The 27,667-nt window shown below is 36.2% G+C and overlaps 7 protein-coding genes and 1 long non-coding RNA gene across 9 annotated transcripts; 5 read left to right on the forward strand and 3 right to left on the reverse strand.

Annotated features, from left to right (window-relative positions):
- The first annotated feature begins 794 nt into the window (after positions 1–794).
- Positions 795–2,591, forward strand: LOC105948674 (tRNA (guanine-N-7) methyltransferase). The gene is made up of 2 exons (XM_088819312.1): positions 795–1,107; positions 1,558–2,591. Exon 2 carries the CDS (start codon positions 1,583–1,585, stop codon positions 2,342–2,344), a length of 762 nt encoding a protein of 253 aa, XP_088675438.1. The 5' UTR covers positions 795–1,107; positions 1,558–1,582; the 3' UTR covers positions 2,345–2,591.
- Positions 2,592–3,035: 444 nt separating this feature from the next.
- LOC148772741 (putative ripening-related protein 1) lies at positions 3,036–3,700 on the reverse strand. The gene is made up of 3 exons (XM_088812815.1): positions 3,655–3,700; positions 3,255–3,454; positions 3,036–3,200 (listed from the first exon to the last, which is right to left on the reverse strand). Exons 1-3 carry the CDS (start codon positions 3,698–3,700, stop codon positions 3,036–3,038), a joined length of 411 nt encoding a protein of 136 aa, XP_088668941.1.
- Positions 3,701–3,780: 80 nt separating this feature from the next.
- On the forward strand, positions 3,781–4,548 carry LOC148772742 (uncharacterized). The gene has a single exon (XM_088819323.1). The coding sequence runs from the start codon at positions 3,781–3,783 to the stop codon at positions 4,546–4,548; it is 768 nt and encodes a 255-aa protein (XP_088675449.1).
- A 14-nt stretch (positions 4,549–4,562) lies between these two features.
- LOC148772743 (putative disease resistance RPP13-like protein 2) lies at positions 4,563–4,913 on the forward strand. Its single transcript, XM_088813263.1, has one exon. It carries the CDS (start codon positions 4,563–4,565, stop codon positions 4,911–4,913), a length of 351 nt encoding a protein of 116 aa, XP_088669389.1.
- A 1-nt stretch (position 4,914) lies between these two features.
- On the forward strand, positions 4,915–7,366 carry LOC105950387 (putative late blight resistance protein homolog R1A-4). Its single transcript, XM_088819314.1, has one exon. It carries the CDS (start codon positions 4,915–4,917, stop codon positions 6,451–6,453), a length of 1,539 nt encoding a protein of 512 aa, XP_088675440.1. The 3' UTR covers positions 6,454–7,366.
- A 42-nt stretch (positions 7,367–7,408) lies between these two features.
- Positions 7,409–8,490, forward strand: LOC105948644 (uncharacterized). Its single transcript, XM_012971869.2, has 3 exons — positions 7,409–7,725; positions 7,794–7,866; positions 7,961–8,490. Exons 1-3 carry the CDS (start codon positions 7,522–7,524, stop codon positions 8,254–8,256), a joined length of 573 nt encoding a protein of 190 aa, XP_012827323.2. The 5' UTR covers positions 7,409–7,521; the 3' UTR covers positions 8,257–8,490.
- Positions 8,491–8,957: 467 nt separating this feature from the next.
- LOC105948660 (sphingomyelin phosphodiesterase) lies at positions 8,958–16,198 on the reverse strand. The gene is made up of 5 exons (XM_012971886.2): positions 15,527–16,198; positions 13,916–15,105; positions 10,658–10,813; positions 9,924–10,040; positions 8,958–9,826 (listed from the first exon to the last, which is right to left on the reverse strand). Exons 1-5 carry the CDS (start codon positions 15,819–15,821, stop codon positions 9,203–9,205), a joined length of 2,382 nt encoding a protein of 793 aa, XP_012827340.2. The 5' UTR covers positions 15,822–16,198; the 3' UTR covers positions 8,958–9,202.
- A 1,709-nt stretch (positions 16,199–17,907) lies between these two features.
- LOC105965669 (uncharacterized) lies at positions 17,908–20,080 on the reverse strand. 2 transcript variants are annotated; one of them, XR_016031662.1, is made up of 4 exons: positions 19,927–20,080; positions 19,499–19,665; positions 18,245–18,453; positions 17,908–18,173 (listed from the first exon to the last, which is right to left on the reverse strand). It is a non-coding gene; the product is annotated as an uncharacterized LOC105965669 (long non-coding RNA). The 2 variants fall into 2 exon arrangements; XR_016031665.1 differs by lacking the exons at positions 17,908–18,173; positions 18,245–18,453 and adding an exon at positions 19,207–19,226 and having other exon boundaries at positions 19,927–20,036.
- Positions 20,081–27,667: the final 7,587 nt, after the last annotated feature.

Below are 27,667 nucleotides of genomic sequence, written 5' to 3' on the forward strand. Positions count from 1 at the left end.
TAGAATCCAATATATGTCCTCTTTGTAATGAAAAACCTCAAAATACCTTTCACATTTGCCTACAATGCCCGATTTTTAAACCTTTATTTTTAAAACTTCCCAACCTAATTCAAAAGAACAAGTTACATTTATGTAATATGTTCTACTCATTATCCCACCAACCATCTCTATCGAACAAAGTTGCGGTTGTTTTTTGGCTCATCTGGAAAGCTCGTAACGAAGCTATCTTCCAAAACAAACCTATCAATAATACAAAAAAATGGTTAAATATTGGCAAGTACTTGGTACCTAAAGATCCGAAGGTTAATACCATCCAACAAAATATTAACCAGAATGGACACCTCCCCCTGAGGGATGGTTTAAACTTAATATTGATCGTTCGTCTCTTCATAACCCAGGTATGACAGGTATAGGGGGGGTTATTCGTAATCAATCCGGTGATTTTATTACTGCTTTTGCCAAGAATATTGGTATTGCTTCGAATAATAAAGCCGAAGTTTGGGCCTTTTATATGGGATTAAAAATCTCAAAAGATATGGATATTGATAACATTCTTATTGAAACTGATTCATCTTATCTCTTATCTTCTCTTAACAGGACGCAACAGAAATGATTGAAGAATTCGAGCATGTCAGCATAAAGTTCTGCTATAGGGAAGTTAATGGTGTTGCTGACACACTTGCTAAACTTGGTGCATCTTTAGATCCTGACAAAGCTGTGTTTTTTGATACTGCTCCGGCTTGTCTTTTTGAACCCTTGTATAAGTATCGTTTTTGCTCTTTTGTTAGATGTACCAACAGACTTTGTAACACTTCCCTCCTTTTGAAAAAGTCTAATGGAAGTTGGTTTTTCTGCTCGAAAAAAAAAAACCAAGAAAAAACTTTAGGGTGCGTCACTCGAAATTAAAAACTCTCAAGGGACTGAATGCTATTTGATACAAATATTAAGGACTCAAAATGCTATTAACCAAGATTAAATGACAAACTTTCAATATCGCATCAAACGCCGCCCTAATCTATCAATTTTCACTCAGTCGCAAAAGCCCCAATTCCAAATCCAAATCCCTAATTTTGCTTCTCGGCGAGGCGAACTGCTCAAAGAGGCTAGGTATACATACATATCTCTCTGTTTCTGTATAAATGATTATTTATATTTTTTTATCTTTACTATTTGCTTCACTGTAAATTCAAACCTTTTTCACGTTTTGCATTTACACCAATTTTCCTCCATCGCTTCTGTTCGCTTCTCATTCTGGAACACATGATTGTCAGTAGGGAAATCGAAATGGACGGTTACGATTTATAAATCTATTAATCGATAATGGAAAATTTTAGAGTAATTCGTTAAATATTATTGTCAATTAGTTTATTTCCTATAAATTTGATGCGGTTATAATTTATAAAGGTATTTAATTGATAGTGTAAAAAATTAGATGAATTTGGTGTTGAATGCGCGCTCCCGAATTAGGGCTTTTTTTTTTTTTTTAATAGTACATACATTCTGTTCATTCTCGATTTGCAATTTGATTAAGTGCGTTGCGATTTGCAAATGTTGCAGTGCGTAAGAAAGGAAAGGCGAAGAAATGTTGGAGCAAGAATCTATCACAAACCATACCCACAGCAAGACGACCGGCCTTCCACGTAAGCGGTTCTATCGAGCCCGGGCCCACAGCAATCCCTTGAGTGACTCACATTTCCCTGTTCCAGCCTCCCCAGCTCAGTTCGATTGCACCCTTCACTACCCTCAGTTCTTCCCACCAAATAAAACCGACGGTTCCCAAAAGATTGAATTTGCTGATATCGGTTGTGGATTTGGCGGGCTTTTGATTAGCCTCTCGGTTCTCTTTCCCGATAAACTTATGATCGGGATGGAACTGAGGGACAAAGTGACGGAGTACGTTAAAGAAAGGGTTCTTGCATTGAGGGTCTCTAATCCGGGACAGTACGAAAACGTGTCCGTTGTCAGGACTAATTCGATGAAGTACATTCCGAACTACTTCGAGAAAGGACAGCTGACGAAGATGTTCTTTTTATTTCCGGATCCTCATTTCAAGGAGAAGAATCATCGGAGAAGGGTGATTAGTCCGCATTTGTTGGATGAGTATGCGTACGTGCTTAGGGTTGGTGGGATTATATATACGATTACTGATGTGGAGGAGCTCGGTGTGTGGATGGACACTTGTTTGGATGGTCATCCTTTGTTTGAAGCCGTTTCGGAGAGTGAGCTTGAAAGCGATCCAGTTGTGAAGCTGTTGAGCAGTGCGACCGAGGAAGGGCAGAAAGTTGCGAGGAATGAAGGGCAGACTTTTCGAGCTGTTTATAGACGTATTACTGCTTCTCGTTGATCGAGAATTGTGTTGTAATGGATCTTGTTATGTGGCTATCAGTTTTTTTTTTTTTTTTTTAGATGAGGATTTTGAGTATTCTGGTTTCGTACAGAATGCTATGAAGTTTGAGGTGAAGTTTGAGGTAACTGAAGTACTGGTATGCGGATGTTGTTTTCGTTTTTAGCTGTTGACTTTTACATGCATTTGTTGGTGTCGATTGAGATTGAGGGAGACTTTATGAAAACGATTATTTGTTGATGCTCGATATTTGAATGGGAATTGGACTGATGCCCCTAGACCCAAGTTGCTTGCCGGCCAATTCCAAATCCAGGAAACAACGCTTGCAACCGAGCAATTTGACAAGGTGGTTTTTCCTACAACACGTACACCATTCTTGCAATAAGAATTTTAGAGTAAAGTGCAAACACAACCCCGGTGTAATCGGAATGTGCTAAAAAGTTCCATGTGAAATAAAATATTCAAAATACATCCCTATAAAGTGTTTTATATAACACACTCAACCCTTTTTCGTCTTACAAAAGGGCTCTTTTTTGTTTTCTAAAACACTTTATGGGGGGTATTTTGTACATTTGATTTCACAGGGGACTTTTTAGCAAATTCTAATTACACGGGAGGGTATTTGCAATTTATAAAACAAACAGAAGTGTGAAACAGGAAGAACAAATATATAGGAGCATAAGAAACTGAACTAGGCATCGGACCAAGTGATATCCAAGCCTCCCGAGTTATTTTCGGGAACTCCCAAAGCTTTCCAAACAGCCTTCGATGCATCAACGATGTTATTACAACAAGGCGGCTGATAGTCGTGGTCTTTATCACAACCCATTGTAGAATCACCATAGCCGTCACACTCCTGCCATTACCACTTACGACAACGTTGTTAAGGCATCTCGACCCTCCACCGTACCAGCCAGTCGATAGAGCGACAACTGGCGTACGTTCCGTCGGAGTGGTGTTTACCGTCACACTCGGAGGGCCCACCTCCATCTCCACCATCTTCAAAGCTGTTGAGAGTGAGAACTGCACTCGTGGTTCCAGAAAGAACTGGAGGTGAACAAGTGTAAGTGGTGTAGTAATCCCCTGCTTTGCAGCAATCCGAGTCGTTTTCTTGGTTGCATATTAAGATATAAGTTGTTTACCGTAAATTTAAGCTGTCTAACTTATGTAATAAAGAATAACACAATACAACCTGTACTTCAGTCAAGTTAATTAAGTGCCCAACTTGGATTAAATATTATGTCATATGGTAGATTCTTTTGTCACGTGCATCTTTCTTGCGTAGCAATAATTAATTCACAAACAAATGCCCATGAAGAAGACTTGTTCCACACTGAAAAGTGAAAGCTGTGTCATATATGAATGAGAGAGAGAGAGAGAGAGAGAGAGAGAGAGAGAGAGAGAGAGAGAGAGAGAGAGAGAGAGAGCATTCAAAGATGGCTTATGCTGCTGTTTGTTGTCTTGAGCTGACAATTGAGCGACTTTTAAATTCTTTTCTTATTTCGATTGTTCAAAATTCATCCCCACAAATCATAAAACTTATGTATGAGGAGATTCTTTCCTTGAAAGAAGCTCTCAGCGAATTCGATAAAAGGAGGAGCACTATTAACATGAAGATGGTCAAAACTTTGGAGGTAGAAATCATAGATGCCATATACCAAATCGAAGATGCAATCGATAACCATCTCTCAAATCAGTTCCAATATTCACAATCTGAAGAAGAGAATGATCATCCTCCATTAATGTTATTCTCGGTAGATCTGCAAGAAATAAAGCAAGATGTCGATTTCTTTATCGAAACAATGAAGAAGATGAAAAGGGCCTACATTCATGAGTTACGCAACCCTTCCCCCGAAGAAGTAGAAGAAGAAGAAGATAATGTTGTCCAGTCAAGAATTGATTTCGACGGAAATGAGTCTAACATGGTTGGTTTATCTGATCTATTTATGAGAATCAAAGATCGGCTAATTCATTCACCACAATCTGAATGGATGGCTGTGTCGCTCTATGGGATGGCGGGCATTGGTAAGACTACTATTGCCAAGAAACTCTTTCAAGATCCATTCATTGCGAGTCGTTACAGCAGACACGTGTTCGTTACCATAGGCCCAAAATATCAATTAGTGGGCATCTTGGTTGATATTCTGACACAATTGAAAGCTGACATTGATGAAGTATTGCTTATGGAAGGAGAAGAATTTTAGTTAGATTGAAAGAGATGGTATACGAAAGTTTAAATTATTTGAGATACTTGATTGTGCTGGACGATGTATGGGATATTGAGTTCTGTTGTGAGTTGACAAAGTTATTTCGAGACGACGAAAATGGAAGCCGAGTATTAGTGACAACTAGGCTAAGAGAAGTTGCTGAGTGTGCTGATTATATGAGTACTTTCAGAATACCCTTCCTTGATAAAAAAGAAAGTTGGGATCTTCTTCGTCACAAGGTGTTTCGTGAAATGCCTTACCCTTGTGAACTCGAGAAAGCTGGAAAGAAGCTTGCCGAAAATTGTGAAGGTCTTCCCCTTACGATCGTGACGGTTGCCGATATCCTGTTGAAAGCTAATTAACATGACTACAGAGTACTGGAACGAGGTAGCTGCTAACAAACGGCATACGATTTTCGCAAACGCGTACGATCGAATGTCGAAGGTACTATATCCAAGCTATGACTACTTAGATCAACATTTAAAAGCATGCTTTCTCTACTGTGGAGCTTTCCCACAAAATTATTTGTTATACGAGTTCCAAGTGATATCCTTGTGGAGTGCTGAAGGATTTCTTGACCGAGACCCGACTGATAACTACGGTTATTTCCATGACCTTAATTCAAGAAATGTTATCATGTTCGATATAGAAGTATCAGCTTGGTACCACCTTCATTCATCCTTTTGGTACCTATGTAGCAAAGAAGCTGCAAAGACAAAGTTTTTCTACGCCTTCAATAGTCTTGCTGATGCTTTAGCAAACAAAGGTCTACACCACGAACATCGATTGTGCATACGAAATAATGTTCTACTTGCCGTCGAAGATGTGCAAAACTCAATCGCATCAACGTTAAAGGTACGCTCACTCCTATGTACAGGTCCATCTCTTAAATATCCAGTACCATTGTGTTTGGAAAACTTAAGGTTGCTAAAGGTATTGGACGCTCTTAAAATAAGATTGTATGAGTTCCCATTGGAAGTGGTGAAACTAGTTCAACTAAGATACCTTGCCCTCCTTTATAACGGAAATCTCCCTCCCTCCATATCCAAATTGTGGAACCTTCAGCACTTGATTGTTCATCGATATAGCATAGTAAAATCAGTTGGGAATTTATCGTATCTGCCTATTGAAATATGGAATATGAAAGAATTGAAGTTTCTTCAGACCATTGGAAGAGACCTACCACATCCTTGCCGTGAAGCATCTCTCCTACCAAACCTCTTAGCACTAACTGGTGTCGGTCCTCATAGTTGTACCAAAGATGTGCTTGAAAAAATCCCTAATTTGAAGGTGTTATTAATTAGTATCGAACTGGTTCCCGATTCTACACAACTCTTGAGCTTCTTTGATCACATTTTCCATCTCCATCAACTAGATATTCTCACATGTGAAATCAAGAATCCAATATTGAAGGCAGAGGTTGTTACTCCACTTGCTCCTCTTTCAAATTTTCCAGCAACGCTTACATCTTTGACGTTGACCGGCGGTTTTGGATATCAATGGGAAGAAATAAGCAAGATTTCTTCATTACCAAATCTTAGACTTCTCAGGTTGCAATGCTATGCCTTTCGAGGGCCAAAGTGGGTAGTTCGTGACGGCGAATTCCAAAGACTTGAAGTTATTGTTATTGAAGACATTGATCTCGAGCAATGGGCATTTCAAAACTCTTCATGCCTACCCGCAATTCGAGTGCTTAGAATCAAGCATTGCTACAAGTTAAAAAAGATCCCTCTGACTTTTGGTACATCTCTCGAAATCATTGAAGTACTCGACTGCAACCCTATGGTTGTGGATTGGGCAAACAAGTTAACACAGGATTGGGGCGACAAATACGGGGATCATAAACGTTCCGTAGTACTTACTATCCATTCTTCATGGGATGATGGAGACATCCAGTCATGACTACCATAACGATTTCTGACAAGGTTCGTCGTTCGATTTTAATTATGTTTAAGGGTGAATTATAAGTACTATTGGAAAATGAATAAGCAAATAAAGGGTACTCTTTTCACTAACCTTAAGAAGATAGCAAGACAAATTAATTTAATACACAAAGTAATAAAGTACCTCGTATACAGTTATTTTCAGACCAAACCATGCTAACTTATAAGCAACCAAAAGAAAACATTTTGTTTGTATTGATTTTTTGATTCGTTGGAATGAGAATTTGGGGCTTGAGATGTTGGGTTATGTGGCTAAGACGTTGCACTTTTTTTGGAATATTGATAAAAATGGAAAAAAAAAACATTGATTTATTCTCCAAAAATAAAATATGCTAAAAATAATAAATTGATAAAATATGCTAAATTTAAAAAAAAATGGTAAAAAAAAAATAATTATGACAACCTAAGTTAGGTTGTCGTAATTTAAATCATGGCATTAATGTGTTTAAATTGCAGAATTGGGATCCATCCGTTAATGTGTTTAAGTTTTAGCTTAACATTATTTAAATTGCAGAAAATTGGGATCTATGTATGGGATCCATCCGTTTATTTATTTAAATAGCAGAAAATCATTTTTAAGTTTTAGCTTAACACTTGCTTCTCGAATAAATAATACTGGAAATAAATCTGTATTAGGGGAAATAGAATATTTAAATTTAGGTATGTTTTCTTATAATTATTACGCAACACCTACATATAAATATATAATCCGAGGCCCTTTAACCCTTGGTTACATTTTTCATTACATTTTTACAGCAGCAGCTACTGCAGCTGACAGGTAAATTTTATGCACTAATAATATTATAGTGGTGTGTTTTTCTTCTGCTATGGAAGTTATCTCTAGTAATTTTGTTATGGCTGTATTGATATTTTAATTTTGTATTTTATTTTGGTCTTACTTTTAAATTTCCGTTGTATTATATTATTCTCGCACGCCGGTAAACTGATTTTTCGATGATAGGGAGTTTGTTTGACGTTGCATTAGTGATTTCTTTCTTCGTTTCTTTCGACAGAAAATTAAAGGTCAATGGATAGTGTGACGAAGGTGCTCAAAACATGGAAGCCAATGAAAATCCACAAGAAATTGAAACTCGGAAAGTTGTGTACCAAAATAACGAAAATAACGAAGGTGTTCAGAACACTGAAACCACTTTTCCGAATGTTTTCTCCGGCAGCACAAGTACAAGGATATCATCAACCTGTCAGAGAGGACGACTTGCCGTCTTTCATGGTATTATTCAATCTGTTCATATATAACATTTTCCGTCACGAACTAATTAATTTTGTCGGTTGCTGCAGACTTTTATCGTAAAAGTGGATACTAGCAAAGAATGGGAAAAAAAAGTATCGAAACTAATTAAGAGTTGCCAAGGTGCGGATATTGATCCGATCCCTCACTCACTCACGCCGTAATTATTTCTCGTCTTATGTCATTCATTCATATTAATATAATTAATTAATTATAGGACCACGGTTCAAGATGGATAGAGATGGGGTGGTGGAATTATCCGGGATAGGATATCCGGATCAAGTGTTGAAGAAGATAGGCAAGTCGAGAAGAAAAGTACAGCTTCTTTGGTTTCAGTTCGGAGAGTGTTCCGCCAATCTTTTTATGCCCGAAACTAAAAAGAATCCCGTTCAAGAAAAGCCGGTTAATTCCAACGACAACAACAATAACGCGATCCCTCCTTATCGTGGTTATCCTCTCTATAGTTATTATTATCGACCACGTCCACAAGTATACAATCCTTATTACTACTAGAAATCACAGCTAATTGTTGGACTGGTGCAGTTTGATTTGCAACCGAAGCCGGCGGATGCGCACATTTTACGTGAGATTTTTCTGTTGTTATATACTGTTAAAGTTTTTAAATTAAATATATGATTTTATTTTTAGGGTTCATGGGCGTTATCGTTTGAATTTTCAAGAATGTATTATTTATACAATGATTTCGAATAATTATTTATATATTAGTAATTTGCATGTTTGCATAAATAATTTTTAAGAGTTAAATCTTTTGTAGTTTGATATAAATATGCAGGTCTAATAGTTAATAAGTTTGAGTTGAGTAATATTGATTCATGAAAGGGTTTATAGTGGCTTTAGCAGTTTTATGATCGACCTTCGTTTATCCCGTTTCACGGTAGATCTTCTGCTTACAATGCTCTGAGGGCAGTTTCGATTTGTCTAGCACAGTGCATGTGAGCCAGCACCCATAAAGTGTGCGCCTTCGTGCACCTCTCGTCTCTATTTCCACGAGGTGTTCCAATAGTAACTCACCGTATATACATTGCTTGCATATTTATTCACCTTTATAGTTAGCTCAAAATTTGCAGGAGAATCAATCTCGATTAATATTGAGGATTATGATGCCTGGATTTAAATGGAAGCGCGTATAATTAATTAATGTATTTTCATATCTACAATACCTACGGTTAAGTTAATTAAGGGCCAGTCAATCGAAACACGAAAAGCTCTCAATGAATCAGAGGGATATTCCTGAAATTCATAGACATCCGGGGTTTCTCGATGCAAAATTACGATAAATCGAGCACAAGAAACCAAAATGCAAACTGATATCAAAATTTTCGCACTTACAAAACCACCCCAGCGAAACCAAGTTTTCTATACAGTCTAACTTTCATTTGTTTGTGTATGTATATTCACAATGTTCAATTCCATTCTTCCATTGTCGTATGGAGAGATACTATATGTATAAACCATTCTGCAGCGCAAGAGCTCTCTTCAAAAGATTGAATGCAGCAAAAACGAGCACCATCACAACTATCTTCTTCGAAGCTAACAATCGAAGATTTACCCTCAAACCATGTGACCTCATAAGTTGCACGCCGGCCCCACCAAACCACATAATCCAAGAAAGCAGACAACAAAAGACCACTTTGAGTGTCTCCATAGGTCCATTTACACTTCGTACGCCGTTGCCTTTCATTTCCACATAGGACCAATCGGAGCCTCTTTGGTCAATGCAGTCAACCTGGTTCAACCCGAGTTTCTCGTTCAGGCGACCGGATATATTGACTAGAAACGAGGCTAGCCAAGCAATCTCGTCATTCGAGAATGGCCTCTTCATCCAGTCACCCTTGTATTTTATCTCAGCGCCACCTATTTTGTTCCGGAAGCTTCTAGGCTTGAATATTTCGTCTCGTGATTGCTCATGTTGAATGGGATGATTATGCTTCGACTGAGGTGGTGAGGATTTTGTAATAGGACCACCGAACAATCGGCTCAAGTGCGATTTCAGAGAGTCCAGACATTGGAGATTGTTTCCAGAGATTGATTGCAACTCAGACTCGGCACGCAATAAAAACAGCTGCAAAATAGAGAGTTACTGGAGTAAATTACAAGATGTATAGATCATTAAGAAAAAAACAATCTATTTGTTCATAATAATATCTTTTTTTTCTTACCTGAAGCAGCTGTTGACCACCATCTTCACCATCAGCAAAGAGTCGTAAATCTCTGTTCCAGTTCTCATGCAAAAAGGATCCATCTGCATCACTTTCACATAGACCATCCTCCCAATCCTGAAATAATCAGAAACAAAATTAAATTATTCAAGAAATTAAAAGCAAGAGAAACCAATATCCCAATAACTGAATTACTTCAACACCCTGTAAAAGCAGGTCGAAAGAAGAGGAAACAATCAATGTGTTTCGATTTAGATGACTAAAGAGGGCAGAGTAGAGTCGAGCTTGCAAAACTTTCTTCAATATTCCCCAAAACTGAAGTAAATAATGTTGTCAATGAGACGTCTATTGTTCATATTGATAATTGGATAATTGATAAAATGTTTGTGCCACTATGGTTTGATAACTTTTAAGCACATGTCTAACAAAAATTTAGATGCAAAGATCCTCGGAAATTAATGTTGCTGAATGAAAATATCACGGTTGGCAATCTATTACATATACCACAGCAAGGTGAATTCTAAAGTTACAATAAGGACAGCACAATTCAAATATTTCCCTCGTGACCAAATGTCTCCTTCACAATTCCTTATAGAAGTAATATTTCACAAATCCTTTGAAAAGGGAAAGTTTGTTTAAGCACAAGCACATGCAAGTTTTTTGAAGAGAAGTAAACCATCACAAAAGAAAAAAACAATTTAGTACGGGAAATAATGAAGAGCAAAGACCAATACCTGTAACTGTTGGCGGATTGTCGGAGTATATCTGTGCAAGGGAGTAAGCACTGATTTAGAAGATTTAGAGGAATCAGTGGCTTTTGAATGGAAAGCAGTGTCCACATTCTTTATGAGATCCATGAGCTCATTAGACGATGTTAATATGTTCATAACCTGCATTAATTTAGTATACATTAATATCTAAGAATAAAAAGGCTGACCCATGACATCAGACAAATGACTTCGTAGTTGTTTCAACAGATTTGTGGTTGCATGACATGTACCAATGGAAAAGAGATGTATCAGGTAGTAAATTAACAACATTGTTAACAAATATTTGAAGCATCAGAGAAAAACAGTACAGGAGTTTGAATCCCTATATGAGCATTATCAACTCCTATTCCTTCCATCTTCAATAAGAAAGGAATTTAGATGAAATACAAAACGATGATTTTTCTTTTTTTTTTTTTTGTATTCGTGTAGTTTTGCCCCTATAAACTAGTGTGAAATTATTGTTACACATTAACATTATGATTAACAATGTATTTTCCGGGGAGAAATATATCCATTTTAGGAAACATATAGTATTTGTCGAATCTCCAAAAGATTAAAGAGCAATTAAATTGCAACATAGCGAGACCATGACAAGCAAGATCAGCAAAAGCAATTATTTTATTTTTTGTTTGTGCAAACCGACCCGGTCAAGGAGGCTGACCGGCTGCAGCGAAAAAAACTTAAGAGGACTTGAGGAAGATAGATTTCTTTTCAGCAAAAGAGTAAAAAAGAAAAAAAAAATGGAGGATGGTTACAGCCAGTGGTGTAGGTTCCTATTGCTTCAGAGAGAAGAATAAATAGAAAGATGGCGGAGGAGAGGCTACAGTTGAGGTAAAGTTGTCAGGGAGTTTAGCTCTCCTTCAGACTTTTCCTTCAAGATCCTTTTACATGTGGAGGCCCGATGATTTAACAGGTCTTACGCTTCTCTCCCTGTCTTAATCTACGATTCAATCTTCTCTAAATGTACTTAGTATGTGATTAATTTTCTGTCTCCGAAAGCAAAATCTCCAAGATACAACTTCGGCATTAAGAATCCCAAATACAAGTCTGTGATTTAGGATAATTCCATGAGTAACTGACATTTGAGGCATCCAAAATACTAAACAAATGCATTCTACTAATAAACAGAAACTAAAATGTGTTTTTGTTTATATTAATATGTTATAAGTTGCAAGACATTATTTTTAAAATGCATTGGTCCAAGTGCTTAATCGTGCAAAATTTAGATGCATAGTGTTGGCAAAATCGTAATACTCACTTATCACTATCAATTGACAGTTTATGGCACTCTAATAAAAAAATTTAACTAAAATTCCATGTTTTTATTTACTTGCTTACTCCATACCGTAATTTCATGTTCCAGGCAGCATAACAAATAGTGAACTATTCCTATGAGGCTAGCAATCAGTAACATCCTAAACAGGCTGCCAAGTGAGGTCAATTTTATGCCTTTCACGTTTTTTACAAGACAATGGAAGTGGCACATAGCATGTAACTGATACAAACTAATAACAACCATAAACTAAGACATTGCATGTAATACTTCTGTAGATGTTAGAAATGCATTCTAAATCATACTAAAACACATATTCGAACTTGTTTAGATGATAACTGGACCATTATCAGATGAGTACAACTCTTATAGATCTTGTATCATTAACGGAAGCTTGAGTAGTACCCAAATATGTAGTGTCCACCTTTTTTCTTAATGTTGACATTGGAAGAGGCCACTAAGTATGTACCTTGTGATCACTACGTGTTGATGTCATCACCAGAAGACATATAAATGCTAAAAACCCAAATGAGTGGATTCAAACACATAGGATTAGAACATGCAAGAACGCGAGGAGTTGAAGAAATCTCATCAAGACAGTAACAATCTTAACACAGGCACATCAGAGTGACAAGGCAGGCAGTCTTTGATCTCCGACAGGGTTATGACATGTAATAGATGCAACAGGAGGTTGCGACACCTACGTGAACGTTGGGCAGTTCTAAAGAAACCTTCAGAAAGGTTCTAAAACAAATATTCTAACTAAAAATATGACGAGTCAAAGAAAGGTCCCGATGTCAGATATTTTCTGTATTTTGGAACAATAATCCTATAATTACGACCCACAATTTTAAAAAGTACGTAGATGTAAGGATAGGAAAGAGAAGTTAGGAGGTTTTATTACAATCCTCTTATAGAAGATTACGAATTCTAGAGATATTTGCAGAGACATTCATCACTTGCAAGGGTAGGGATAAGTCTGCACTTTGATTTATGCATACTTGACATGGCTCATTTCTTATTATTCTTTATTTTGAAAAAATGGATGGTCCAAGAAATGCAGACTAATTCTAAAAGAAATACTAACTGCATATGAAAGTCAAGTTTGATGAAAGATGCGGCATGATTTCCAACGAAACAATTAGAATGATAAATATGAGCTGTAGGGGTCCTGGCAAATTAATTTTGTTAAGTTTAAGATCCCGATCAACTAATTTTTCCATGCGCCTACACACTAGCACTATTTGAACAATTTGGAAGCAGAAACAAAAATAAGCATGTAAAAAGAACTCTAGGAAATAAGACATGCTTCCATATGAAACTTAAGGAGAGACCTCTCCCATATTTACATAGGTTGCCATCCAAGACAACTTATACCTTGCTATGGTCCAACCTAATAGTCTTAGGGGAAAACGAAAAAAAGATAAATTCATCTACGTGACCAAATTCCCAAAGTTTTTGTTGGTGTTTCATCAGACTTCATTACTTCAAAAGAAAAGGCAAATATTACATAAATGTTATTCTATAAGTCTCTTCTGATAGATAATGAAGTATAAGAAATGTCAATCCCTTCCAGGCTTCAAAGTAATCGATAAGTTTCTACAAACTCCATGTGTGCACTTAAGTTTTTATAAACAATATAAAATAAACACAGAGTGAGAGAGATGGTGAAAAGATAGCTGTAGTAGTAGGACATATGTCAACTTCCATGAGGTTATCAATAAGATTAAAGAGATCAAGACAGCTGCTGCCCGCTTCTCTTCACTAATGTGTTATAAACAGTGACTTGATATGGCTTTTACCAGTGCCTACTTTTGCAATTATACAGATTGAACACATTTACCACAAGAAAAAAGGGTCAGTCTCTGGGGACACATTTATAGCAACACAAACCAGTAGAAAGGAACGAAGATGAAAGAAATTGAAGGCCAGATCAAAGTGGAACATACCTTAGCAACCATCTGAACTATTACTTCTGCGTCTGAATGGAGAAACTTGTGAGCAAATCCAATAAAATGCATGACCAAGGAGCTATAAAATAGGTAGTTATCCAATATAAATCCCTCCCAAGTGGATGCATATCCAGGAGAAGATGAATTAGGAATTTTGTTTGCTGAACTTCCCAAAGTTTCATTAAGATCAGCAAACTCTTCAAAACTGATTGACCAAGGTTCTATATAATTGACCCAGACGGAAAATGCTTGGGACACATTTTTTATGGAAGTTTCCACCGGACAAAACAGAAAAGTTCTCAAAATAAATCTGTACAGTGGCCTCTGAATCAACAAGTTCCAAGAACTGATAGTGTGTATACTCAAAGCAGCATCTCTTGATGGAACAAATGAACCTGAACCTCTCCACCCAGGAGACCCAACATATTCATTCTGATTGGGCCCTTCCATAGCTGTCAGTGAACTCATACTCAGATACTTAATGAAAACATTAATAAGATCACCCAATCCTGATGTAGGTGGGGTCTCTCCCAGAACAGACCTGAAAGGAAAAGTTACACCAAAAGGCTTGCACAAACCCGCAGGCAATGGTGAAAAGTCATTATCGACCAGCCAAAAATGGATCACTGTGTTCACTACAAACTCTGCTCGCTCTATTGCAGAACTATCATAACCAGGAGAATAGTGAAGTAAGGAACTACGGTAGGGCTGATGCACTTTCAAGTCATGGACAGGCACGAACGAATGAAGATATACATACAGTAGCCGTATGTACAAGTTACTCTCAGTCTTCTTTTCTGTTTCGCGTTTAGTACTTGAAAGACCAGGGATTGAATAGGACCAGTTTTCCAACCTAAACTTCTTGGTCCTCTGAACCTTCACCGTCTCCGAACCCTCACTATTACCTTTACAAACAGGGTAATAAGCAAACCAGAACAAGTAATACTCAAAAACATTCAATTGAACTTGATAAGAAGTGCCCTTAATTGAATCTTCCTTAATCCTGTACTTGAACAAAGGGCACAAGTCTGTCAAAACCCGACAATCTTTCTCACTTTGAAGCATGTAACGAACCCATTCGGGTAACCGCTCAGTAGGGAAAACATAATTGACTAGAGAAAGCCGATCAACTCCTGAAATTGAAGATAATAGCACTCCATTTGGTGATAGTAGGCTAAATATTCTACCTGAAGTAGGACAAACACGAGTGAGATTAACAAATATGGCTGCACTGTAGGGAATAAAAAGCAGCATATTCATATTCACATACGCGCATAAACGAGTCTATTCTAAAATTTGCTAGCGCCTCAGTGTAAACAGATTGATATAGCAGCCAAACTTTAAAATTATTGAAGAAAAAAAAAGTTTGAATTCAATCAGATATTAGGTATAATATAAATCAATACCGGAAACAGAGACCAGTATCAATAAAAAGCGAGTAGTACGAAATCTAAATGGCTCGGAAATCAACAATATGAGGTAACTCAACAAAGAATTCCAGATTTAAAAACTGACGGCGGCGCACGCGGATAATCATAAACAATCTAAAACTAAACCAATTAAAAACTGATAGTCATAAACAATCACTGCGTACACAGAAACCCCTACCTGCGAGCTCCGTATCATTTCCCGAGGCGGCGATGTCAATCCATCCATTGGACGGACGGCCCTTGGTAGCTGCAGAAGGAGGCGAGGAGTCGTCAAAGCCGAAGATTCTGGAAATTAGGGTTGGGAAGGTGATGGAGAAGAACCACCGCTGCTGGTCGGGGCTGTGCTTTCTGAGGAAGGACTCGACGGCGGCGCACGCGGAGAGGATCTGAGCCGGAGAAATCGCGGCGGCGACGGCGGAGGCCAGCTCGGTGGACTTGCTCTGCGTATCGGTGGCGTAAGAGTGAGGCATCATATTTTGTATTTGATAAATGTATGTTGGTATGTCAATGTGGGTGATGTTTATGTTGTGCGTTGGAAATGGGTAGGGTTTGATAGAGAGAGAGAGAGAGAGAGAGAGAGAGAGGAGAGAGAGTAGAGAGAGAGGGGTTTTGGGGGAGATTTTGAACGGGGGAAGAGGCAAATGGCGCGTTTTAAGTCTGTGTGAGAGGAGAAAATGAAGGACGGTCTGGAAGGGGCTAGGTGATTACGTGGCGGTCCGGAGCGTGTGTTGAGTGATGTTGATGTGTGGGTCCCACTCCAAGGTGGAGGACTCAAGGTAGCTGAAATTGTTGATTTTATTTTTATCGAATGAGGCTTGTTTTTAACTTTTGCTCTTTCTCTTTTATTTTTATGAGAAAATATTAAGGGTAAATTTCACTTTACCCCTCGTACTCTGCCTGAGAATTACTTTACTCTCTCGTACTCTCAATTTCACCGATTTACCCCCTTGTACTTGTACAATTTTCTAATATAGCCCTTTCCTTCAACTTTTGTCAATTTTGACTCTGACGCCGTTTGGTCAACTCTGTAAATTACAAAATTGCCACTGTCTATAACGCGTCGTTTCTCCTCCGTCAATATTGTCATTTCTACTTCTCCCACCACTTCCCCTTCCAAGATATCCCCAAATTGAACACCTAACTTAGTAAATATCAAGACCCAAAAATTGATCGATTCCACCCAGTGCAAAGAAAAAAACATATGAATGTGTGAAACTTTCTCTTTTCAAATCTCGAGAGTCAAAATCGAAAAATTTCAATATTTACGTCAATATTTTGACTCTTGACCAAATGGCGTCAGAGTCAAAATCGAAAAAAGTTGACAAAGAGGGTTGTATTGGGAAATTGTACAAGTACAAGGGGATAAATCGACGAAATTAAGAGTACGAGGAGGTAAAGTGGTTCTTGGGCAGATTACAAGGGGGTAAAAGTAGAATTTACCCAAATATTAATGCATTAATAAGGCTGAATATAAGAGTCTAAAAGGGAGTGACCTAAGCCAAAAAAAAAAAAAAAAAAAAAAAAAAGGAACACAATTAGCATAAGTTACATCATACTATTTTGACAAAAACGCTCATTTTGCTAGATTATGAGTGAGCGGCAAAATTAGCATTTTTAGGGTAAAATTTGAATCTCCACTTCGGTCAAAGATGTTAAAACTTTCGGATTTCTTCAATGATCAATTTTGCAGACCAATCCACACAAAACTATGGTCGATGATGAAGAGAATCGCATTAAGAGGGTCGGTCTCAAAGATAACCTTCTTGATTTTGGCATCATTTCATGGATGGCCAAGGATTCCAATAACAAGAGCATTAAGGCAGTGATGAATGTTTGACTTGGCATAAACAACTGAGGCGTTCCTACTGCGAATAGGGAAAGCAGTAGATGCAATACCATTAATGAAAGAACAACATGTATTGACTTTAAACCATTGCACCGGAGGTTTAGACCTAATTTGAGAATGACTATTTTCAGCTTTGAGAGCAAGAGAAAGCTGACTGGACTAGTGAGCAGCGGCATTGGAGGCACTAGGCCAAACGCAAGACTGGCGACGAAAATTCGCGACGAATTTTATCCCCTAGCGACGTTTTATCACGGTTAGCGACGTTTTATTTTCGTCGCCATATCAGTCCAAAATCGACGCCAAATGCCCCGTCGCAAAGTCAGCGACGAAAATACAATTGCGTCGCCAAGTTTGGCGACGAAACAAACACTTCGTCGCTAAAACCGTATTTTCTGAAAAAAAATATTTATTTATTTTTCGCGACAGATAATGCATATTCGTCGCAACGTGTTGCTACGAAATTTCATATTTCGTCGCAAGTTCACTGAATCTTTTGGCGACTAAATAGTTTTTTCGTCGCCCGGCTTTAATTAATGTGGCGACGTTAACGGAATTATATTTCGTCTCAAGTACTATTTTTGTTTGTGACGATTTTTTTGTCGTCGCAAACGTTTTTTTTTTTTATTAGTTTATTTATTTTAATTATTTTCTATTACAAAATAAAATCAGCTGTTAAAAAAAAAAAAAAAAAAAAAAAAAAAAAACCAAAACCATATTTACTCAAAAATATTAAAAACCACGATTACCAATTACATATCAAAATACAACACAAACATCAATTCAAAAATTACATAAAAACTTGAAACCATAAATGTATTAGTTGAAGAGGCACACTAATTTCATCTCGTGTTCATACTTCACTATTAAAAGGCTCGAGCAAGGTGTTCAAAATACCTCGGCTTTCTTGCAATTGCTCTTCTAATCGATCAACTTTTTCATCTTTAACTTTATTTTGTTCTTGCATTGTTTCTCGGTTTTCCTACAATTGTTGTAAGGACTCAATTTAACTTAATTGAAACTTAATGACTCAATTGAACTTTTGAAACTTACCCAAACTAGAAATTGATTGAAATGAAGCTTTGGTTCTTCTTCTCTTCCATGGGAGCTTCTCCCCCACTATTTTTTTCTTGACTAACAATACCCTTTGAAGGGTAACCTCTGCCCATGTGCATCAAAATTCCTGGAGACAAATGGAAAGAAAGAAGGGGCCCAGCGGCGACGGGAGGCCATAAGAAGTGGTCTTTTTTTTACCAAGACCACTTAATGAGAAAAATACATTAATCAATTCCCCTGTTTTCCATGTAATTTCGCACAAAAATTAATCGCAACCCTTAAAGAAATACGTCCGAGTACAAAAACTTAAACCCAATATAAAACATCAAGAATATACTGCAAGAACATATATAACACAAGATTAACAATAGATAAGACGAATTAATCTGCAAGTGTGGGCAACAATTATACCTAGAAATTGGGAAGGGTCACAATTATTAAAATCACAATTATTCTATCAAGTCAAAGTTACATTCATAAACTAAAACTAAATTAAGGTAGTAGTCGCAACGAGAAAGCTTTTCAATTTTTAATTGACATCAATTTTCAATTTTCAACGGGAAAGCTTTCAATTTTTAATTGACATCAATTTTTAATTTTCAACGGGAAAGCTTTCAATTTTTAAAGTTGTGTTTGAATTTAATTTGAATTTCGTAAGCCTATCATACTTTAACTAAATCGGACACAAACTATAGCACAAATCATAGCTGTTGTCGATTATTTTTATTTTTACAGTTTAACATTTTCTTCTAATCGAACACAAATACGAGTTTGAGCCAAGTATATAAGCATTTCCAGAACACAAATACGAGTTTAAGTTTATTTCGTACTGTTAACAATGAGTTTCAATAATCGTTCGAAAGTCATTAGTTTAATTTTTTCTTGAATTATCGAATGTTATGGAATATAACATTCGATAATTAAGGATTAGCAAACAGTATATATCTTGTTCGTCCCACGACGGAACTCATTTCAAATTCTTAAACGACATTTAGAAAAATCCGTTATTTTTAAGGTTTCGACATAGTTTAGTATAAGAGATAACATTAACTCTTGAAATTAACAATCACCAATCTAACAACAGTTGATTGACAAAAAACAAAAATGAAGCCGCTTTCTCAAACCCCAAAATTGGAGACAACAAATATACCAGATCATAAACAAACACATACGCATTTCTTCAAGGGACTAAACAAACGGTTCATCATAGATTTAAGATCATGCGAAGGGTAAAAAAAAGGATTTGCGTACCTGCTTGGCCTTGTAGCCGAGGCGGCGGGCCTTGTCGGGGCGAGTGGGGTGGGTGACACGTACAACAGCGGGAAGCTGACGGTACTCCCAACAGCGAACCCTAAGCAAAAACCGCATCACATCGGATTGCTTCTTCTTCCATAGCTCAGAAACGTAAGTGTAGGCACCTGCAAATTAGAAAATGGAATCAAACTCGCTATTCCTGAAGAAAAAAAGAGGGGAATTAGGGTTCGGAGGAAGAAGAAAGTAATACCCACCACTCAATCCGAAACCTTAAAAATAACGGATTTTTCTAAATGTCGTTTACGAATATATTTATCAACTGAGGAAGCACACTTAGCTTTGAGGTAGTTAAGGATATATTTTGACAAAAAAAAAAAAAAAGAAAAAAAAACCTTCAATATAAACTTAGCAGCAAACAAAATTACCAATATAATTCTGGACGGAAGAGGGCGGACGGAGGACGGCTGGCGGCAGAGGTCTGGCGGCGACGGAGAGGGCTGACGGCGACGGCGACGGCGGCAAGGGCTGGCGGGAGACTTCTGCGGCGGAGGGCTTACGGGATCGGCGACGATTAGGGTTCACGGATGAGGGCTAACGCCGGTGGGCTGACGGGGAACGGCGGGCAGCGGACGGCGGGCGGCGGACAGCAGGCGGCGGTGGGCTGATCGGAGAAGGAGAGAGAGAGAGAAGAGAGAGACAGCAAAGTGAACTGTGCAGAATAATTAATCTAAAATTTGCGACGTTTCTAAATTAAAGTCGCACGATAATATTTTTTTAAAAGGAACCCTAGCGACGTATACAGGTTTACGTCGCCACCAAATTCAGGGAAAAACAAAATTGAAAATATCTATTGCGACGGTTTCCCCGATCTGTCGCAAACAAAGATATATATATATATTTTTAATAAAATCATGGCGACGTTTTTTCAAATTCCGTCGCCATATATTAATTATTATTAAATAATTGGGCATTACTAGCGACGTTTCAACATAACCGTCGCAACGTATATTATTTTATTTTTTTTAAAAGAACTATGGCGACGTATTATACTGTTTCGTCGCGAGTTTTCAAATATAAAATTGCAAAATATGTAAATCGTGCGACGCTAAAAGCGACGATTTTAACTCATAAACGTCGCAAACATGCTACGAACATAAAACCGTCGCTAAAAAAAACGTCACCAGTCTTGCATTTTGGCCTAGTGAGGAGACTTTTTTTGGAAAGCGTAACCTGTAAAGAAATAGAAGAAGATCCATGAGAGAGAAGGTTGCGATTAAATAAAATAGCATCAAAGATAGTTGCAACGTAAACTAGGAATTCTTTACGCATGATATCTGAGGAAAAAACCACTATTTTTCTTGAAAATCAAGGCAATCAAATCTTTAGCAGAAAAATCCAAAAATGGCAACAAAGAAAAATCCCACTTAAAAATATACCACAATTGCATAATAAAAGGACATTTAATAAAAAGATGGTTAATTGATTAATCTTCAGAATTGCAGAGAGGCACAATGAGTTAGAAATAGGGAAAATAAAGCTCAATTTAGATTTAGTAGGGAGGATATTATGAGCAATACACTAAAGAAGAATTCTGTGTCAATTTGGAGAATAAAACTCTATTGAAATCACAAGTTCTTTTAAACCCTAAAACACCAGCTGGTTTAGGGAGACATAAATTGTCCCAACACTTTGACATATAGGAATTTCCATTCCATCAAAAGTTCCTAACAGAAGCATCAATAGATTGGCAAATGCTAGTAGGGAGGAGAGAGATGGACATATATTATATGATCGGATGGATTGAGCAACAACGAAAACAAACACACTTCTGCTAGATTGAGATAAGTTTTTTGCCTTCCAACTTTTGAGTTTGGCATTGATTTTGAGAAGAATGTCACAAAAAGAGGCTTTTTTCATATTTGATGACAAAGAGGACAAAAAGGAATGGAGATAGAGGATCTCCTTGCCCAATCTCCCTTTTAATGAGTGAGAAGACCGAAAAGCAGACCATTTATACGAAATGAAAATGATGAAGAACAAAATCAATGTATTATTCAACCTGTGAATTTCAAAGAAAACCCGAGGTTAAGCAAGATACAGTCAATAAGTTTCCATTCAACCCTATCAAAAGCTTTAGCCAGATCAACCTTCATTGCAAGAAAACCATTTTTTCCTTTATTCTTGACATCTTATATTTTTAGGTGTTTTGTATATAGGGGCAATTTGTGAACATATCCAAAATCTCCATGTCTTAATAAATTAAACATATTTATTATGGCAACACATACACGTAATTAAATTAAATCAAATCAAATCCACCAAGATCTGTTTACCAAATCAAATTTCACCATACATCTCTCTTCCAAATTTAACTAAAAAAATTAAATCATAAAAAAATATATATATATATATATATATATATATATATATATATATATATATATATATATATATATATATATATATATATCTATGTATTATTAAAAAACCACCTCTGCAGTAAATGCAAAAGTCATAAGGTTGATAAAGTGCATATCTTAGGATCTCTTGGGGTGCATTTGGATGGAGGGATTTGGGGGAGGGATTTCAAATCCATAATAACAAATCCCTCGGACTTGTTTGGATTGAGGGATTTGGAGATGGATTTCAAATCCCCACCCCTCCTTTTTAGTTGATTTTGGAGCAATAGTGATGGATTTCAAATGACTCCAAAATTGGAGTCATTTCAAATCCATTCCCCAAATCAAATCTCTCTCCAAATCCCTCCATCCAAATGGACCCTTGGAGATTTTCTCGCATAACCCAATCATCACGTGTCAAAATTCTTAAAGTTATGAACAAAGCAAGGGAGGCTTGCAAATTCCAATTAACACTCTCGAGTCTCTACTAATTCCATGAATCGTTTGGGCCAACCCACGAGTTGGATGTTTAATCATGTATGTATATAATTAATCTGATGTGAATATCTAATTACAATTTTTACATGGTTTGTTCAAATTAAAAATTCATGTATAAAGTTATTTGACCTATGCCTAATTTCAATTATCATTGGAATTATTCAAGTTGATAATCCATATGTACAATTAATTTGGTCCATGAGGCCTAAATTCAATTGTCACGTGGATTATTGGAGGCAAGAGTCTAAATGAAGCCCGTCAAGTGAAAAATCCATAAAAATTCATTATCAATTTGGGATATGTTTTCTTTTCTTGGCAATTTAGAGAGTTTTCTATCCTAAAAAAATATTCTTGTTGACTTGATCGACGGCCAACTCCAACGAGTCATCTAGTATTTGCCTCGATTTTGTAGGTCGGAGCAAAATGAACCCCTCTATATGTGATTATCACTGGACAGTTAGCTCGTAACCCTACGTTCATCTTGGACATGTTAGTAACCTTCAACATTCTTTTAGTTTAAAGGCTCTTGGGTTGTCCGTCCCATTTATTTAAATAACCAACTCCAACCCCACTAGGCCCAACCCATCTCCGATTTTTTTTTCTTGCTTCGAACCCGTCTACGTTTCTTCCCTCGAATTCGACGGCGAGTCCAAACACCCCATGATCGGAGTCCAACCCTTAAGTCTAATACAACACACAGTCGGTCTCCACCCCATATTTTTTATGAAGATTCGGTTCTCATAATCGTATTATCATGTTTCAAATATCCAACTTTTTTTGTAATACAAAACATACGGAATATATCAGAAAATTTTAAAAACCTATAAACACATTCTCTTAGATAAATTTTCAGAGCTTACATGATACTATCTCTTGGGTATCATAAGATTTTTTACGAAAACTCAAAAGAAATATTATTCTGCATACGAAACCCTAACACAATACCTATTTAAATATAATAAAACCCTATAATCATAATTTAACAAGGAAACACAATTACTAAACACACGGCTACTATAAAACTACCTATACTACTCTAAGTAATAATTCAATACTAACTTAATCAATAATTAAATAATAAACTAAATATTAATATATCGTAACATTCCACCCATCTTGAAGTAAGATCAGACGAATCAATATGTCAACCAAGTAATGTATTTTAGACTTTTTCTGTCTCCGTTAACCCTTCACACAGTGTTGCTAAAATTTATAACCAACATAAATCCAGATGCTTGATCACGTTGAGATAATAATGATTCACCTAAAACTTCAAAAGGAGACTTTCTGGTTCAGTGAAATCCTGTGGATAATATTTTTCAACAAGAGTGCAAATATTATTTGCGTTAAACGACTTAATGAATTAATAGGATCTAAAGCGAGGGTAAGAGTCAAGAGTTCCACAATTTGATCACAAAATATGTTATTCAACTCTTTCAAGTGAGTGTCTATTGTGATATTAAAGATATCAAAATTTAAATGATTCTCAATAGTAATATTAATATTTCTATTAATATCTTGAGGTTGATGACTCAATTTTCATCGGCCTTTGTAAGCACCATTCATATCAGACATCTCAACATCCTTGCTTTCACAAAATGATGTAGCCTCTCTTAGAAAAATATCCAATCCATTATCTCTTTAATTTTTAAAGGAGTTAGCTTTGTTGTTGAGAACAAATTCATAGCATTTAAGATATCTTGAGACTTTTGCTGCAAATCTTAGAACATCAGCAATTCCGATAACTTCTTTCATCAAAATTAGAATGAAGACAAACTGAAAAAATGTTATGGTGGTATAAGCATAATCAACATCTTAACATTGAGAAAAATTGGTGCCATCAACTGTAATACTTTGAAGCACTACACCAATAGAATTATATAAATATTAATAAGCTACATATTGAAGAAAAATGAGAACCTCGTTTGAGTATTACCTGCCCGTTGTAAAGTATCAATTTGGTTAGCTCATTTACGAGTCTCAAGCTCAGTAATTGATATCAAAAGAAAAATTTCAATATGTTGTGCATTAACACCATTTCGCTTAGTAGAAACACCAACAGTATAATAAAATCCAACTTCGTGAAAATTGATGCACAATAATCACTTTCTTAGTTGTTGTAACTAGAGCCTATTAAAGTCGATAAACGAAACAATGCTTATAATCTTCATATGGACCATCCTTAAAAAATAATACTTGTAAGTTGTAACCCATTCCATTCGCTACGCATATTGCTTGCCTCATCATAACATTACCTCGAACATTGTCAACACCAAAGGCATGATGAGAAATAATATATTATAACTCCACACTTAAGAGTCAATGCAGCAGTGTATTTCACACTTACAATAAATAAATAAAAAAAAACACGTTATTGAAGAACACCAACTTTGTCGAGAAACCTCAAAACAAGAGTCATTTGCTCTTTTTTTTTTATTCATCGCGTGGTTCGTCAAAAAGAATACAAAATTTCTAATCACCAGTCATTCACAAATTTTGGTTCGCACTTTTGAATCTTGTCAGACGTCTATTTGGCATTACGAGGAGCTTTCTCCAAAACTGTTTCAGATACTTTAGCATTATAATTTGTCAAAAGTTTTACCATTTCCATAAAATTGTCTGAATTCATTGATTTTGGCCCTTCATCATGTTTCCGAAAAAGGCATGATTGATATGCAAGACACCGGGCACAAGCAATTTTTAAGTTATTATGCACGTTGGTTCATCATAACATTGTTAATATGTCGAGATTGAGTCATTATATCCTCACATGATTTTAATGCAGCGGAATGTGTGGAAGAATGATCTCTCACTTGACTTAGAAAAGCACACTTCACTCATCTAAAAAAAACACACTTCACTTTGTCGTTAACCTTTTTCCAATTATGAAATCCTGCCACAATATATGCATTTGCCCCAAAACGTGCATTTGGTTTGCTTTAGAAAACACAACAAGGTAAATAATATGCAGCATATGTGGTAGGTGAGTATTCTAACCATGTTGGAAATTGGGCAAACCAAGAGTGTTGGAATCTCATTGAATGTTTTTTTTTTTAGAAAAAGGGATAGGTAGATAAATAAAATTGATGTGGCTATACAAGAACATCGAATTAAATCTTGTTGGTTAACACAATACTAAAAAAATTGGAGAAGTTTTCTCGTATCACGTTCCAAAATTAATTTCCGGTTAGAATCAATTGTAGTATGTTCAACTTTACGAGCAACAAATTGATCTTCATGAAGGAAAGTTTATATCATTTTTCGGTCATTGTTGGGGCTAAATACCTTACACGCAAGTGCACGTATCGCAAACAAGTAGTAAAAGTGGACTCGTGAGAGTCGGATATCGATCCCACAGGGAATACTCAAATTATCTAATCCTAAGTACCAAATTCTAAGAATTATGATATTTATCCAGCCTACTCAAAGTTGTCAAATTTAATCAACTAAATAATTAAACTAATTATGAAAGCAAATAAACACGAGAAAATATCAATAAAAACGGACCTAGGAATTTATCTTCCCCCTATTCAAGAATTGCTCACCCAAAACCCCTCAATTATGAAATATATGATTCATGATTCATGATTATTGACCCGAGACACTAATTTACTCTCATAACCCGCTGTCGCGTGTATTATGAGTCTATTATTCATAAACGTTCACTATATGTATATGCAAACAAGTTATGAATAAAGCATTAACTAACAAGTCTCATAAATGGCTACCTAAGGTGATATATGTATGTCTACGACACCACATGCAATTGACACACTCATCCGGTGAAAACTACTCGAAGGTTCTTATACTTACAGTCTAATTATCAAAATAGCTATGTCGAGTCAATCACAATAATCACAGATAAAGCACATAAATTGATCAAGTTCATGCACTAACAATCATAACAAGTAGAAGGAATAATCATAAAATCATAATTGCATAATCTCAAGAAAACGGGTTCAGCATCCCCACATAGGGTTCCAACAAATCCTAGATTAAAAGCTTAGCTACTCGTAATTCTTATGATAAACAAAATAGAATAAATAAAATAAATAAGAAAAACTATGCTTGAGTCTTCGTTGATATTCGTTCTTCGCGTTTTGGGTTGTAAAATTTCGTGCTTATGGTGTAGAAACTTGTTGCTTTTATAAGATTTTCTTGATAACGAAGTAGTGGAAACCTAATAGAAATCAATTTCCGCCACTTTCCCCCATCAGGATTTGTTCGTCAATTTGTGCCATGTTAGAGTCCGAATTTTGGAATGTTGTTTACATAAGAATTGTAGCCCTTGAAATTAGCTTTCCAATGCCGTCAAAATCACCTAATTCGGAGTTCGTATGAGAGAGATATGCTTGAAATGGTGGACATTGTCAAAGCTGTGGCGAGATTCCCTTTTCCAATTTGATTTGTTTCTTTATTTGCAACTTTTTCCTTACTTTTTGATATTTTTTCTTTCATGGACACCTAATTCTCGTTTTTCACCTATAAAACACAAAATCAATCAATTAAAGCACAAATATAATTAAATCTAAACAAAAGATCCACATAAAGTAAACGTATTGAGTGTAATATCTACACTCAACAGTCATCAACAACAGAACTATCAACATCAGGTGTTATTGTCAATTCACGATAACTCTTAAAAAATGTTTCGATTGTGCTATTTTTAATAGCTTAGATGGTGTGTAGACATGACAATAATAAAACCTACATTTACAATTAATAAAAAAAAAATGAATCTTTGAAATATTCAGCACGAAGTAGCAAACATGGTGAAAAAAATTATCAATAAACTCCAAATCAATGAATACGACTGGAAAAGAGATATCCAGTGAAAATTTAAATTAGGTTTAAAGAACTCATTTTCGATTCCACTGAAATTAATTTATTGAGTCTAAGTACTTAAATTTTAGATATTCAAACAACCAAAAAAAAAAAAGAGAAAATCAAACATAACCATATTATACGGGAATCAAGAAACAATAACAATTAGAAAATCTCACAAATATAAAGTAAAGAAACAATTAAAGATGATATCAAAAGTCTTACCTACAAATTTGGGAGCAAAAGATCAAAAGTTACAAAGCCCTTTTCTTAATATGTTCTTTTCTTTTCTCTTTTAGTTCGATATGAATTTAAAAGTGGGTGACCACATTAGTGTTGCACTAGAGTAGATAAAAGGCTGATATGTTTGATTAACTCTTGAAATGGATAGGATAATTATTAACTGTTGATGTGGTGAAATAACTTTTCACTGAGCACACATACA

This window comes from Erythranthe guttata, chromosome 1, assembly GCF_056151865.1.
Source record: "Erythranthe guttata isolate IM_541 chromosome 1, IM_541, whole genome shotgun sequence".
Taxonomy (NCBI): domain Eukaryota; kingdom Viridiplantae; phylum Streptophyta; class Magnoliopsida; order Lamiales; family Phrymaceae; genus Erythranthe; species Erythranthe guttata.

What these genes read in the sequence shown, in the direction of transcription:
- LOC105948674 (XM_088819312.1), top strand. Translation starts at nt 1,583, where the DNA reads ATGTTGGAGCAAGAATCTATCACAAACCATACCCACAGCAAGACGACC.
- LOC148772741 (XM_088812815.1), bottom strand. Translation starts at nt 3,700, where the DNA reads ATGACACAGCTTTCACTTTTCAGTGTGGAACAAGTCTTCTTCATGG. An exon ending in GGAACAAGTCTTCTTCATGG is followed by an intron (nt 3,455 to 3,654) that starts GCATTTGTTTGT and finishes TATGCAACCAAG; the next exon opens with AAAACGACTCGGATTGCTGC. An exon ending in GTCGCTCTATCGACTGGCTG is followed by an intron (nt 3,201 to 3,254) that starts GTACGGTGGAGG and finishes TGGTAATGGCAG; the next exon opens with GAGTGTGACGGCTATGGTGA.
- LOC148772742 (XM_088819323.1), top strand. Translation starts at nt 3,781, where the DNA reads ATGGCTTATGCTGCTGTTTGTTGTCTTGAGCTGACAATTGAGCGACTT.
- LOC148772743 (XM_088813263.1), top strand. Translation starts at nt 4,563, where the DNA reads ATGGTATACGAAAGTTTAAATTATTTGAGATACTTGATTGTGCTGGAC.
- LOC105950387 (XM_088819314.1), top strand. Translation starts at nt 4,915, where the DNA reads ATGACTACAGAGTACTGGAACGAGGTAGCTGCTAACAAACGGCATACG.
- LOC105948644 (XM_012971869.2), top strand. Translation starts at nt 7,522, where the DNA reads ATGGATAGTGTGACGAAGGTGCTCAAAACATGGAAGCCAATGAAAATC. An exon ending in ACGACTTGCCGTCTTTCATG is followed by an intron (nt 7,726 to 7,793) that starts GTATTATTCAAT and finishes CGGTTGCTGCAG; the next exon opens with ACTTTTATCGTAAAAGTGGA. An exon ending in ACTAATTAAGAGTTGCCAAG is followed by an intron (nt 7,867 to 7,960) that starts GTGCGGATATTG and finishes AATTAATTATAG; the next exon opens with GACCACGGTTCAAGATGGAT.
- LOC105948660 (XM_012971886.2), bottom strand. Translation starts at nt 15,821, where the DNA reads ATGATGCCTCACTCTTACGCCACCGATACGCAGAGCAAGTCCACCGAG. An exon ending in TAGTTCAGATGGTTGCTAAG is followed by an intron (nt 10,814 to 13,915) that starts GTATGTTCCACT and finishes AAATTAATGCAG; the next exon opens with GTTATGAACATATTAACATC. An exon ending in CAATCCGCCAACAGTTACAG is followed by an intron (nt 10,041 to 10,657) that starts GTATTGGTCTTT and finishes TGATTATTTCAG; the next exon opens with GATTGGGAGGATGGTCTATG.